The 15110-nt window shown below is 48.3% G+C and overlaps 1 protein-coding gene across 1 annotated transcript in view; it reads left to right on the forward strand.

Moving 5' to 3' along the window:
- LOC144941132 (zinc finger protein GLIS3-like) overlaps positions 1 to 15110 on the forward strand; it is a 76244-nt gene that overhangs the window by 41497 nt on the left and 19637 nt on the right. Inside the window, exons 5-7 of the mRNA XM_078867658.1 lie at positions 4228 to 4389; positions 12287 to 12397; positions 14854 to 14995. Of these exons, the coding sequence (XP_078723784.1) occupies positions 4228 to 4389; positions 12287 to 12397; positions 14854 to 14995 (415 nt within the window). The remainder of the gene's footprint in view (positions 1 to 4227; positions 4390 to 12286; positions 12398 to 14853; positions 14996 to 15110) is intronic.

Here is a 15110-nt window from a genome sequence, read left to right on the forward strand (position 1 = left end):
GGGGGAAGCGCCGAAGAGGGGATTGTTGAATCGCTCAATGTGGTACTTTTTTAAAAATAATTTTTATTTTTCAGTTAAATTAATTGTCTGTCAAGCGTCTGTCCTTGGGGCCCTCTGTGTTAAATCTCTCGAGAGAGAGTGGACCCGCAGGATCCTAATCTTGGCCATCAGTGAGCGACTCTGTGCCCCCCACCGAATCCCCCACTGCCCCCCCCTCGCCCCCCTCCGCACAAAAATGTGACAGGACACATTCAGCCGAGACCCATGCAGTTTTGTGGCTTGCGCCGTTAAAGTCTGGCCGAACATAGATTTTTGTTTCTATGTACTCTATCAGAATTAAAGAAAAAAGAATTGCAGCCAATTTGTCAACCCAATACTGAATTAAAGCCCCCCCCCCCCCCATTTGCTGGTTGTGTGGTTATTCGACTAAAATCAGTTGGAATGAATCTCCAACCAAAACCAACCCCCTGGGCAAATGGCTGTGTGCATGAAAAAAAAGAATTACACTCCGACGTATATTATTTTTGTAAAATAAAACTCCAAGCTCACCGTGTTATGATCTTAAACTCTCTTCTCATATTGCGGGCAATTTGTTAAAGAGATTTTCTTCCAGAACGATGCACTGGAGGATTGCGTGGAAAGATTTTTTTTCATGGCTGCGTGGTATATATATATGCTTTTTTTAAAATAAATTAACTTATCGAGTGGCTTTAAAATAACTTTGAGCTTAAGTTGCGCAATGGTCATAAACATCTCTATTTCAAAGAGCGTGAGAATATAGTGGGTCATTAATATTTGGTATTTTTGGCTCCTCGTACCCTGCCGTACACGTGCTTTTGGACGCTTTGTTCATTTAAAGCGCTCGAACGCCCTCTCACATGTGGCAAATATTTTCTTTTTCTTTCTTACACACTTCATAACAGCCACTTGTAATTTAAAAATAAATGTTTTGTTTCAGGACCGATCTCGGTCAAAAACTTTGCACCGCTCGCACAACAGCTCCGCACTGCTTCGCGTGATTGTAAATCCAGAGCGTGACGGTGTACGCGCCTCGTGATTTGGGGTGTGGGTTGGGGTGGTAGTGGGGTGTGGGTTGGGGTGGATGTGGGTTGGAGTGGACGTGGGGTGTGGGTTGGGGTGGATGTGGGTGTGGGTTGGGGTGGACGTGGGGTGTAAGCTGGGGTGGATGTGGGTGTGGGTTGGGGTGGACGTGGGGTGTGGGTTGGGATGGACATGGGGTGTGGGTGGGGTGGTAGTGGGGTGTGGGTTGGGGTGGACGTGGGGTGTGGGTTGTGGTGGACGTGGGGTGTGGGTTGGGGTGGACAAGTGAAGGCTTCCCTCATTTCCTTGTGATATCAAGAAGCCAATGGAGCCATGGACTTTTCAATCTCGATTGAAAACTAATTTCTTTAGAACTGCTCTGTGTGTTTAGTTTGTTGTCCTTCACCCGCACCTCCGATTAACACTGTTAGCTACGTACGGTGCGAAATAATTTCGACATACATACATTCATCCTGCATTGGAACCATGCCCTGTGCACCCATGCCACATCATGAGTGTGCATTCACAAAAGCATGACAATTTGCAAGACTTCAGCAAGCAAAGGCAGAGTATCTCGTATCTACAATATAACAGAACTAAGTTGTTGCGGCGCCCCCCAAGAGACTGGTCAAGTAAATCCTTACGATCCACTCGCACAGCGTGCGGTGGGCCTTCATCCAGCAGTGGATTTAAGCACACACAAAAAAGCAGTACTAATGTAATAGACAGAGCAAGGCTCTGCCTCAAGGCAGCAGCGGACCGAGCACGGCTCTGCCTCACTCTCACTCAGCCGTCTCCTCACTCTCACTCACCCGTCTCTTGCTCGCGGTCACGTGACGCACTTCAACCAATCCGGGAGCGTACATGTTTGGGAGGGGCGCACCTCTGGTTGGCTGCTTGCTCGCAGTCACGTCATACACTTTAACCAATCCGTGCCGCGTTAATCACAGTCACAGAATGACAGAGCTGGGTGTTTATATATATATATGTATTATTACAAACTTGCAACTGATGCCACTGACATCAGTGGCGAGTGATATCGAGAACGGTCCTGGGCCTCCCCTGTTCACAAATCCTCACCGAGCAGCGGTAGTGAAGTATGGTGAATCAATGGCGCAGCGTGGAGAGAATACCGCGGTGTATAGCAGGTGAGATGACAATCTCACCTGCTATGCAGGAGTTCATCTTCTTGGTTCTTTCGGTAAAGTCACGTAGAAGGGAAATAATAAAATAATAAAAATAAAACAATAAAATTAAATTCCCACGACGTTTCGGCCACAACACAAGCAGCCGTCCTCAGGTGAAGAACAGAGCTGTCTGAAAAACAGCGTCGTAATGAACACTGCTGAGCTTGGCAGCATGTATTTAAGCTGGGTGGAAGGAGCAGAGTGCTTTGACAAAGGAGTTTACATATCAACAGAGGAAGTTACAGCAACAGAGGTTAGTGTAAATGCGATTGGTATTACCTTAGAGTCGCGGCATCTCTTCAGAAAGGTGAGAGACTCGATTAGCTGAGCTTTCTTATCCCGGACTTTGATGAAGGATCTCAAAGTTGTATGGAATCCCTCCCCATAGAGGCGGTTGAATTTCGATTTCAAGCTTTCGTGACTGCAGGGATTCATCTTCTTGGTTCTTTCGGTAAAGTCAAGTATAAGGGAAATAATAAAATAATGAAAATAAAACATAATAAAATTCTCGCGACGTTTCGGGCACAAATTCTCACGACGTTTCGGGCACAACGCAAGCAGCCGTCCTCAGGTGAAGAACAGAGCTGTCTGAAAAAACAGCGTCGTAATGAACACTGCTGAGCTTGGCAGCGTGTATTTATTTGGATGAGTAAAGCGTCTTTAATGCAACCATTGTCTCAAGATACTGCGCCTCGGGGAGTCGTGCACGTGAAAGGGGTTTAAGGAGAGGACAGGTGAAACTCAGCAAGGGCGAAATTTGCCTCTTTGAGAAAGCAAAGGCTCTCCATGACTTCACAGATAGACGGTGCAAGGAGGGTGGTTGTGTGAGAGGCACGGAGCGAAGGGGGTGAGGGGGGTGGACAAAGAATGGTGCCGTGCGGGTTCTGGTCTCTGAAGGCAATGTTTATGCCCGGGATTTCATCTTTCAAACACAGCAATGGCACCCCGTCTCATTTCCAAGTACACGATAGGATTTGCATTTAAGCCATAGGCTCGTTCACAAATGACATTTGTGTGCACATGTCGAATCATGTTGTCTTGCTTCTATTCCTCTGATGTGTATGGTTTTTTTTTTGTTACTTATTTTTGTCTCGTCAGACCGCACTTCCAAATATTTGCCGTAATTTAACGCGAATCATTTTAAGCTTGTTTTAACCTTGGTATCCCTTGAAAAAGTGGGCAGATCAGCTGTTTTTTTTATTACAGGATGTATTAGGGCCCGTTCGTAAATGACGTCACGCACCTAGGGGAGGGGGGGGGGTCAGACATTTGTGACGATGTGTGACGAGGGGGGGAGGTTTAAGAAATGTGACGTCACGTCAAATGCGCAACTTTAAATAAATATAGACAACACGTTTTACAACATCAGAGTGCAGCGCCACATTAAATACGCACTACAATGACAATAGTTTAAAGCGATTTGAAGCATGTTTCTTTTTGGGGGGGGGGGGGTAAGAGCTTTGTGACGTCATATTTGAGGGGGGGTCTGACTTTTTGTGACGCCGTGTGACGAAGAGGGGGGGAGGTTCAAAAATCGTCCAAAATCGCGTGACGTCATTTATGGACGGCCCCTTATTAGAATATTATTATGGGTGACTGGTAGTCACGACCACAACGAATTGGCTACTGGATGTGATGGGCCTGCTGGAGGTTTTTCTGGGTCATCAACCCATGATGATATTCATTCCTGGGTGCCCGTGTGCGTGTGTCAGTTCAAGGGAGCGGTCGTGTAGTGATTAGCCCACTGCACTCTTTTTTTCCCAGGCCCCCAAAAAAAATGGTTCCGACTCACGGTTAATATCGGTGATCTGAAAAAGCGTACCTGGTACGATGTATAAACATCAACCATGGGGAGCCAAAAGCAGCCTAGAATTGTTCTGGTCACTCAAAGCACTCGCCTGCCGTGTCATCCTCCATCTCGATGTTCGCGAACAGCACTTTGCTCCAACAGCCTGTTAAAGGCTTTACATGCGGGTGGTGTGGTCTGTGTCTTTGTCAGTTCGAGGGCTGCAGCAAAGCGTTCTCCCGGCTGGAGAACCTCAAGATCCACCTGCGGAGCCACACGGGCGAGCGGCCCTACCTGTGCCAGCAGCACGGCTGCCACAAGGCCTTCAGCAACTCCAGCGACCGCGCCAAGCACCAGCGCACGCACTTCGACACGGTGAGGCCGCCGCCTAGTCCCCGTTTAGCCACGACGTTCCTGCCGGCGGGCCCCCGGCGAGGCTGCCCCCCCGAGATGCTCGTCACGGTTTAAAGTCGTCTGTGACCTCGTGCTCGGCTCGCGATACAGGCACAGGGGCGCAAGGGGGTGAGCGGGCTAACCGAGTCGTGGTTGCCAGGGGAGCAGGCCGAGCCTGATGAGCAAGTTGACACCAGGGAGAGCGAACACACTCGCCGGGTCGAAGGGCGTGCTAGTGAGTTCAGTGGGCGTGTCTATGCGAAAGTGGGCGGGGCTGTTTAGTAGAGGGAGGGGCCTGCGAGCTCACCACACGTCTCCGGTTGAGCCTCCCAAAAAAGACGAGTTGAGCTTTCGCGTCACCGCCGCCGCTGTCGCCAGCTTCTCCACTCGCGCGAGGCGGTGGGGCCGCAGGTGCGACAGGTGGCTGGCGGTGCATGAGGGTTGCCCTCGCTATCACCTTCTACAGCGCAACCACCCCCACACGCACGCGCCGTGTGCGTGCAGGCTGCCAAAGTTTCGATTAACGCCACCACCACCATCTCCTCCAACCAGGCCCTCCCTCTCCCCCCACCGCTTTACTTTTTATTGGACATGTATGAGTAATATTACTACACGTGAAGGAAAAATAAACCAGACCTTTAATGCATCGCACGCGCGCAATGCATTCTTACGTTACGTTTCCCACAGCGAGGGCCTGTATTGAGTTGCAGGCTTATAGAGACCACCTGGATGACCTGGCCGTTGATTCTTGGAATGTGGCTCCTTTTAACCTGGAAGTTCTGTGTCTGTGAAGCATACGGTTCCATATCTGCCAACCCGTCTCTCCGCCTGTCCACCCGCGTTCATGTTTGTACCCTTTACTAGAAATGGGTAAAGGCGCTGCCCTGAAATATATATTTTTAGGTCACTGCTAGCGGACTAATTGTCGCGTGCCCGTTTAAATCGCTGGGTAGACAGAAGCGACGGGATGTAAGAACAAATTAGATGTGCGTGTGAAAGATGGTGAGCGAAGGACGAGGGGAATTATAATTATGATTTATGGTGAAACGGGGAAGTTAGATAGAGCAGGGAGTTGTGAAATATGAGTTAAGTAGTGACCCATTTCCTTGGCGGAGATGGACACAGGCGAAGCAGAAGAGGAAGTTCTCAAGTCGAGACGTGAGAAGAGGGATGGAGCCACGGGTGCAGAAAGCCAGAGGGAGGAAGGGAATGCCAGGCAGCAGAGAAGGAGCAACCCCAATGATCGTGCTCACTTCTTCTGCCCATTGTTTGTGTTTGAGTCGATGCAGTGCGTGTCCAAATAACACAATTACAGCCCATTTGTCAATCCACTGCTAGACGACGGTTCTCCCCATGCCAGGATGACAATGGGGGAGTTTGTTTGACCATACTTCACCACACTGGTCATTGCGGGTGAGTAAAAGAAGGGCACGGGGACAGTTCACAGATATCGAGACTCAGGTCGATTTGGCCATCTAAGGTCACCGGGTTCATCGTGCAGTGTGTGAATTTCACCACCACCACTGCACCACATTTGTGTCTATAATGTTAAGTTGTTTTTATCAGGCACAATATACAAAAATATTTCGTAAAGTGTAAGTTGGCTCGGGCAGATTTTCCCTTGGCTGATTATAGTACGATGACAAATTAGGTTACGGAGACATAAAACAGATGGTGAACATCGTACAACAATGTAAACAGTGAAGGGTGAATGTCAAACGCAAGTGCGAGCGAAGTGATACTAAATAATCGACAGCTCAGCATCGAACCGTGATTAAGATGGGAGATTACACCAGAGGTGGGACAAAGTCATTGTTATGCAAGTCCAAGTCGAGTCGCAAGTCATCAAATTCATGACTCGAGTCTGACTCGAGTCCAAGTCACATGACTCGAGTCCACATCTCATAGGTGGGACAAAGTCATTGTTATGCAAGTCCAAGTCGAGTCGCAAGTCATCAAATTCATGACTCGAGTCTGACTCGAGTCAAAGTCACATGACTCGAGTCCACATCTCATAGGTGGGACAAAGTCATTGTTATGCAAGTCCAAGTCGAGTCGCAAGTCATCAAATTCATGACTCGAGTCTGACTCGAGTCCAAGTCACATGACTCGAGTCCACATCTCATAGGTGGGACAAAGTCATTGTTATGCAAGTCCAAGTCGAGTCGCAAGTCATCAAATTCATGACTCGAGTCTGACTCGAGTCCAAGTCACATGACTCGAGTCCACATCTCATAGGTGGGACAAAGTCATTGTTATGCAAGTCCAAGTCGAGTCGCAAGTCATCAAATTCATGACTCGAGTCTGACTCGAGTCCAAGTCACATGACTCGAGTCCACATCTCATAGGTGGGACAAAGTCATTGTTATGCAAGTCCAAGTCGAGTCGCAAGTCATCAAATTCATGACTCGAGTCTGACTCGAGTCCAAGTCACATGACTCGAGTCCACATCTCATAGGTGGGACAAAGTCATTGTTATGCAAGTCCAAGTCGAGTCGCAAGTCATCAAATTCATGACTCGAGTCTGACTCGAGTCCAAGTCACATGACTCGAGTCCACATCTCATAGGTGGGACAAAGTCATTGTTATGCAAGTCCAAGTCGAGTCGCAAGTCATCAAATTCATGACTCGAGTCTGACTCGAGTCCAAGTCACATGACTCGAGTCCACATCTCATAGGTGGGACAAAGTCATTGTTATGCAAGTCCAAGTCGAGTCGCAAGTCATCAAATTCATGACTCGAGTCTGACTCGAGTCCAAGTCACATGACTCGAGTCCACATCTCATAGGTGGGACAAAGTCATTGTTATGCAAGTCCAAGTCGAGTCGCAAGTCATCAAATTCATGACTCGAGTCTGACTCGAGTCCAAGTCACATGACTCGAGTCCACATCTCATAGGTGGGACAAAGTCATTGTTATGCAAGTCCAAGTCGAGTCGCAAGTCATCAAATTCATGACTCGAGTCTGACTCGAGTCCAAGTCACATGACTCGAGTCCACACCTCTGGATTACACAGGCATCACGGGCGTTCTGCAAATCCACACTCACGACAGAGCCTGCGATCGCTTCTCTCCTGTAAAAGAAGATTGTGGAATGAAGAGAGTTGTTAATACATCAGAAGGGTGGTGTTGTTTTAACGATTTCTAATAGTCGTTAATTATTGTTTTAGACATTCGCGTCGGCGATTATCATTTACGCGATCGTACCGTCGTAATAAGTTCTCCGTTTCACTTTAAATACACAAACACAATATCCCGAGTTAAGGTTTGCCTAATTTCAGTTACGGGCTCTCAAAAAATGAACCTTTTAATAACAACGTAACAACAACGACACCCCCCCACCCCCCCGACTTGTCAGAAAAAAAGAGACTCGAAACTTGTCAAGGGCCATAATCTAAAACAAATATCTTAGGCACTCGCCTGACTAATTCATGTCACGGGCTCATTTTTCCAATCCATTTGTTCCAATCAATCACGGAGCAGTTGGTTTTAATAATACTAAAAAAAAACCGGGGTCAAGCAGGCACGAGCGTTTTAATTTCAGGAACTTAAGAAAAAATATAATCGCTTAACTAGATCATTACTTACGTACGTTGGAGTGCATTACTCACACGTTGCGTCAAAATGCGGCAAAGTACAACGTAGAATGTTAACTTCGCCTATGACTCTGAAACGAGAGCAAGCCGTCGTCTAACAACATTGGTGGGGAGGCGAAGAAAAACCCGCTGGCCTTCGTGAAATCCCTCCGCCGTTTAGCCGAGTAGCAAAAATAAAAGCGTAACCCGGTCGCATAGAGCTGCCAGGGTTTCGGAGATTTTAAAAATATTGACGGCAAAATATTTTTGTTACGATTTGCCATCGCCACCCGTAATCGAAACCGTGTGCACAGCTCTTCTCGAACGCTCGTTTCGAATTCATATTTACAGCAACCGAGCATTACGATGTCTCTCTCTCTCGCTCTCCCCTCTGCGTTTGGCTACCGTGCGACGGGCGTGTCCTCGCCGTCAGCCGGCGTGGCTGAAGAATAAACGAGTCGAACAGCTGATAAAACACGACGCTAATGAAAACAGTGCACACGAAATGAGACGTCTCTCAAACCGAGCAGAGGGGTGCGGTGGTCCGCACGGATCGACAATTCACAGGGGCAAAGACCGTGACTCACTAACTCAGTAACTGCCAGGTTGCTTTTCGAACAGCATTTTCACAGATGGATATTTGTTTGCTGCGGTGCATGTCAAGGGGTGGATGAGGTGGCAGAATGGTTAGCGCACTACTGTGCTATCAATCAATCAAGCCTTTATTTATATAGCACTACTTCGTGCAAAAGATGCAATTCAAAGTGCTGTACAGATAAAAGGAAACATTGTTAAATGACGAAAGTGCAAGACTAATTAAAGCAATTTCCATACAGAACAAAATTGCATTATAATGAATTGCTATCGAAAGCATATTTAAAAAATGACACTTTAAAGAATCTTAAGTAAAAGCAACTTTAAAAAGGTAAGTTTTTTAAGATTGAACTTGAAATTGCTTGATGATTGCGAAGCTCTCCGAGATCCCCTCGCAGGCTGCTCCACAGGCAAGGAGTGTCCACACTCAAGGCCGCCGTCTCCGTGAGATGTGGTCGCGACCCTTGCGACGACTAAAAGACCGGAACCAGAGGTTCTGAGGGATCTTGTTGGTTCATATATTAAAAGCATAGAAGACGTGTATGCTGGTGCCAAACCGTTCAACGGTTTAAAAACCAATGAAATAACTTTAAAATTAATTCTATGACTGACTGGCAGCCAGTGTACAGTTCACGAAGGTTCGATCACGGCCAAAGCTAACAGGAATGAATGATATCCGAACCTCCCCTGCCGCATCCCAGCTCACTCACCAACATGCCCCAACCAGCGTGAAGTGTGGTCAAACAACCCGCTATGACTGACTTATTGTGAGGAGGGCATCGACCAGCAGTGGATTGCCCCTTGCTGTGCCTTACCAGTCTCTGCTGACTCTGTCTTAACTCTACATTTCTCTTTGCTGCTTGTGCACAGCAAAGTGCCCTTCTCTCGAACTCAGGTACTGTCCTTCCTTTTCCTTCAAAAATCTCTCGGATTCCCTTCGCCGCTATTCCACCACCACTACCACCAACAGCTGCATCGCCACACACAACTCCCCGGCATCCATCCACCACCCCCAGCCCATTTTACAAACTCAAGCTATTTTTTTGACTTTTCGTTTTGACGTTTCGATATCGGTCCGGTGGGAGGGGAGGGGGGGCTTTTTTCACACCTGCCACGTGCGCGCGCGAAGGCGTGAGTACGTTGCACCGCCGCCGATCCACTCGCACCACGGCTCACGGCTTTGCAATTAAAAAGCCCCACGGTGGACGAGAAGAGGCGAGGTGCTGTCAGGGACCCACCACAGGAGGGTCCCTCCTTGGCTCCCTGCGGTCGGACTGCCCCTGCTCTCCTCTCACTCCCAGCTCCTGTTGCGGATCTGCGTGTCAGACTCGCGTGGTCCACCAACCCTCATTTCCCAAAGCAATGGGACCACCAACTGAATGTCCCCATTTTAAGCGTAGCTCAGGGCACTTAAAAGCCCGACGGAGGTTGATATTTGTTAACCACGTATTTTTGTTGTTGTCTTGCTTCGTGGCAATCTAAGATTCTACGGACTCCCCTGTGTTGGACATTTCCATCGGCCTCCCATCCCGTGCAGCCGAAACCCATCGCCAACATCGCATGCCCTTGCTTCACCGTTCCATCTCATCGCCTCCAATTCGGTTAACTCGTTCATCCCGTTCGTAGCGCAACCTCTTCCTCCTCACCAACACGAAATAAACTCTCGATCGGGATGTGCGAGTGCATTTCAAGTAAAGCGTGCGTGCGTGCGTGCGCGCGCGCGTGTGTGCGAGATTTCAAACAACCCGCGGCTTCAAAAAGATTTACAAATGAACAGCTGACGGCACAAAGAGGTGTAAGGGGAACTGTTATTTTATAGAGTCAATGAAAGCAAACCGAGCAAAAAGGCATTTTTTTTATTTGGTCATAAAACCCTCCAGGGTTTTTTTTGTTTGAAAATGCCAAGCGAGCTGTCTCTGCGTGTTCCTTTCTTTCACATTTAGAATGAGTAATCGCAGCACGTGTAAGGGTCTCCAATGTGTGGGGGGTTTTTTTTCTTTTTCGGGGCGCCTGGGAGACCTCCCTTTTCAGCTCGCGTTGCGAAGTGTCACCCATACCCGCACGGCCGCTTTTACAGCTGCGGGCCGTGAGGAACCTTCGTGAGGTCACGGCGCAGGGACACCCCGTGGAGTCCCACTTCGTGTAGAGGGGGTGGGTGATGAGCGGAGTGTCACAGGGACTGGTAGAGCTGGGGCAGGGGAGGGGTGCTGAGCGAGAACGTCGGCCGTGGTGAAGGAGAGCGACGGACGTTTGGACGATTCAGCCGCGGTGCTGCCGAGATGCTCTGCCCAAAGAACGCACCACTGGACGCGCCGAGCCTGATGTCAGCCGACAACATCCCAGCCGGTGGTCGGCTGACATGAGGCTCAGTACGTTGGGCGTTGTCCGCGGAGAAGAACGCCGCACCGCATCGCTCGGTTTAAGGCAGCGGCTCTTAACCTTGAGTGCAGCCTTGCACCCCTTTGGTTCTCAATCGTAAAAAAATATATAAAATGTTAATACATACATAGGGTTTGATGAAACTACGTAAATTGTACTTGCGTGTCTGTGATTAATTTGTGTTTTCGATTATTTACCTTCAAAAAAAAATCTGGACACGTCTCGCACCCCCAGAAGGGGCATTTCGGCACCCCCAGTGGGTGCATGCACCCGAGGTTAAGAACCACTGGTTTAAGCAGAGAGAAGTTTGACTTTTATGTGAGATGTTTCACGTTAGAATACAGTGGGGGCCGAAGCAGTCAATTGCTGGAAAAGAGAAAAAAGGATTAAAAAAAAACATTTGTCATTCGTTGAGCCGTAACATCCGCTCGCAGATGCGCGTGGCGACCATGACTGGTCAAATGAGGCCAACAGCCCCACTCCCACGCCGTCTCATCACACAAACACACACGGACAGACAACGAGACCACGGAGCTGTAGCTCCATCCCTAAGTTGATGGCAATGCTTAGTTTTGTTAATTGTCAGTTATCGCTTGCGAGGAATGCGTAAACTTGAATGGCAGGAACAATGGGAACACAAAGACAATCTATAGGTGGAAAAATGTAAGATTCTGCTAGGGGCATCATTAATGAGACACCGATGCCAAGTATCAATTTGTAACCTGCAGAGTAAGGGATCGTAATTGTGTTAGATAATAGCCCGCTGAAGGAGATATCAAAGAACCGCTTCTGAAATTCCTTCAAGGGATTGTTTTTCTCATCTACACACTAGGGGGCGCACTTTCCAAATGTTCCGCTACAAATCAATGCTTTGTTAGATGGCAGTCAAACCAACAAATATAATTCCCAGAAATGTAAAAATTTAACGATTTGAGACGTTTTTTGTACAGTAGTTGCAGTTAAGGAGACTTGCAAACCGCCAAATAAATGCATTTAGGATGCAGTGAATTTGTTTTAAGTTGAAATGATCTACCAGCAAAAATAGTTTCCAATTCCATTCATAATCATGACACTACTATAATAACAACAGTGCGTAAAGCACAGCACACAAGACCAGAAACAGCAGGAGTGGCCGTTCGAGCGAACCAATTGCGATTTAAAAACCGGAATTCAAAAAAAACATTCCAAACGATTCCGAATAGAGACTGCAGTCATTTGTATTTGAACCAACCCAAGATCATTGTCAACGCGTGCGCTCACGACAACACCAACGCAACAAAAGTATGGGCCGTGACTCGCGCGCTCACGAACGCATCTCTGTTGTCGCTGCAGAAACCGTACGCCTGCCAGATCCCTGGCTGCAGCAAGCGCTACACGGACCCCAGCTCCCTGCGCAAGCACGTCAAGGCGCACTCCGCCAAGGAGCATCACACCCACAAAAAGGTAGCACCGCCACCCGCCACGGCAGCCTTCCTTCCACCCTCTATACCAGGGGTCGGCAACCAAAATAACAAGAAGAGCCATTTCTTTCCAATTCGGTACAAAATTCAGTATTTCAAGAGCCGCAATGCATCTGAGTACATACTGTACATACGTACATATCGTCAAGAAGCAGCCCGTAAAGAGCCGCATGCGGCTCCGGAGCCGTAGGTTGCCGACCCCTGCTCTATACCGAGCACTCGCCCTGCACTTCCCCCCCCGTCCCTTGGTTTTACGTTCGTAAGCGTGTGCACGAAGCAGGAACGCGTTTACAGGCCACACCGTAAAGATAGGAATTTCAAATAAGCTACAACCGATGTCAGGTGCTTGGTGGCGGGGTGGGGGGGATATAGTCAGATTATTATGTGGCCTAACCAAAAAAATATATGTACTGTATTGTGAATCAGCCAGTCCCAGTGGTTTGTCTTCAACAAACGTTGCTGCAAAACGCTGGTTCAGAGGACTCATTGTTTTTATAGAATTTTAAGTTAATATTTATATAGGAAATCAAACGGACTCTTGCCCATTAATTGTGCAGCAGCACTAGAAAGGAAGACGAGAATATACCTTTGTCATATCTAGAGACAAATGAAACAAAATGTCAAGGATGAATATTGATTAACCAGTTTGAAAATAAATTGTCTCATATTTCCCCCCCCCCCAAAAAAAAGAATGCCATATTTTTTAAGAGGACGTTAATTAATGATTGATCATTGATTATGATGATGAGTCAGTCTTGCTCCATATTGACTGGCTGTCAAAAACCTGCCATCAAACCGACTCACGGGAACATTATTTAATATCCAGTGTCACATTGTGCACAAAAGCCCCTTTGAGAGTAATACCTGGAGACATTAATCTCCAAGTCCCACCGGCTACTGGATTAAACTGTATTTGAGGGATTAAACAATCCCATGTTTCCACTTATTAACTTCATGCAACTATAATTTGCTCAAGCAGCACACACAAAACACCCTTTGGGGAAGTTTAAATAGTATTTACCGCACACTGTGGGCAAAACTAAAACGAGTCTAATGATGCAATATTTCTCTTTCGGTTGAAATATTTTTCATATTTTCCTGGCTTGTGGATTCCAGCGCTGCCAGCCTTCAGTGACACATGCCAAGCTAGACACAGACCCAGAAGCTGCTGCTCATGAGCAAATGCTTCCTGCTTACGACCGTAAATCCCCCCTCACTCCCTCAATCAAAACTGCTGGCTTGCTCGCCGCTGCTAGGGAAACGAGAGGGGATTTCAGTGAAATCTCCGTTAAAAAAAAGGCACTTAAAGTAATGCGAAAACCGTTCGTCAGCCAACACAACTACCCCATTTTCCTCTCCGATCTGTTGCTCGGCACGATGTCCGACGTTTCACTCCATACGTTGGGGAGCTCTTTCAGTCGCCTCTCTTTCCTGAACACGCTTTTTTTCCACAATCCTTAAGTTCGAGATCCTGAAAAAGCTCCCCACAGCACGTGGAGCGGAAAAACGTCGGACACCGTGGCAAACAACACCACCAGACAAACACATCGAAGAGCTGTGCAGTACACAACCCCTGAAATCCTACGCGGTAGTGTTACCCCGTTTTGCGTAATTGCGATAGGCGCAGGTGCGTGCGCTTATTCACCCGTGAATGATACGATGCCCCCCCCCGCCCGCCCCCCTTCGCCGGTAACATCGCATCTCCATGGACAGCGAGAGCTCTCTGTGGACTAGGCTTTATTTAGTACGGACCTCGGTGCATTGACCACAGCGCGCACGTCTTTTGTTTCCAATACTGTAATTTCAACATGCTGCGTCACATGTACCGCGCTGCAACATTGCGGTACGGCCGGTGCCTCCCGAATGAACCCCTGTGAAATAGAATGCTCCCGCTACGTGATGGTGACCGGGCTGGCTTGCAAAGATAAATATCCCCTCTTGTGTATGGGATTCTGCGAGAGAAAAAAGCAAAAACTCTCGTTCAGAACTCGGCCAAACCATCCGACGTAGAACCCTCATGCAGGAGACTACGGAGACTTTTGGTGAGGCTTTAGCGGACAAATGAGGAGCATTGTTGCTCAGAGCACATGGCTACTACGATGGGACCTTCACACAGCGTCCACCCCATAATAGCAGCAGCATCAATTGGATTTTCAGAGCATAATGTGCCACTGCACGTGGAGATATTGGACGGAAAGAGTGGAAAAATATCACACCATTCAAACAAGAAAATATGTCCTCGTGTCGATGACGGAGCTAGGACAAGCCCAGGAAGAGACTCTGCCCCACCGACAGAACCGCAATCAGCCTACGATCCACCGATCGCTTCAGAACTGGGCAGTTAATCCAGGACTTGACCATAAAATCCATGACCCCCCCCCACCTCCCCTCCCTACCCCCTCACCGTTTCAACCGTTTCCCATCCCGCCCGGCTTCCAGCTGCGGTCTGTGCTGGGGGACGAGCAGGAACCGCTGGGCGAGTGTCTGTCCGCGCAGGGGCTGCACCTGGGCATGGCGACATCGTCGGAGCGCTACGACGGAAGAGGGGTGGCACCGGGCGACTCGCACCACCTCAACCAGGGTGAGCGGAGTTGCACGCTGGGCAGCGAACTACTTAATTTTTTTTTATCTTTCTCGAATGTGGAACTTTTTTATTTTATTCGTGGGCAGCTGTGTGCATACGAGGTTGGAGTTGC

This window comes from Lampetra fluviatilis, chromosome 24 (assembly GCF_964198595.1).
Source record: "Lampetra fluviatilis chromosome 24, kcLamFluv1.1, whole genome shotgun sequence".
Classification (NCBI taxonomy): Eukaryota; Metazoa; Chordata; class Hyperoartia; order Petromyzontiformes; family Petromyzontidae; genus Lampetra; species Lampetra fluviatilis.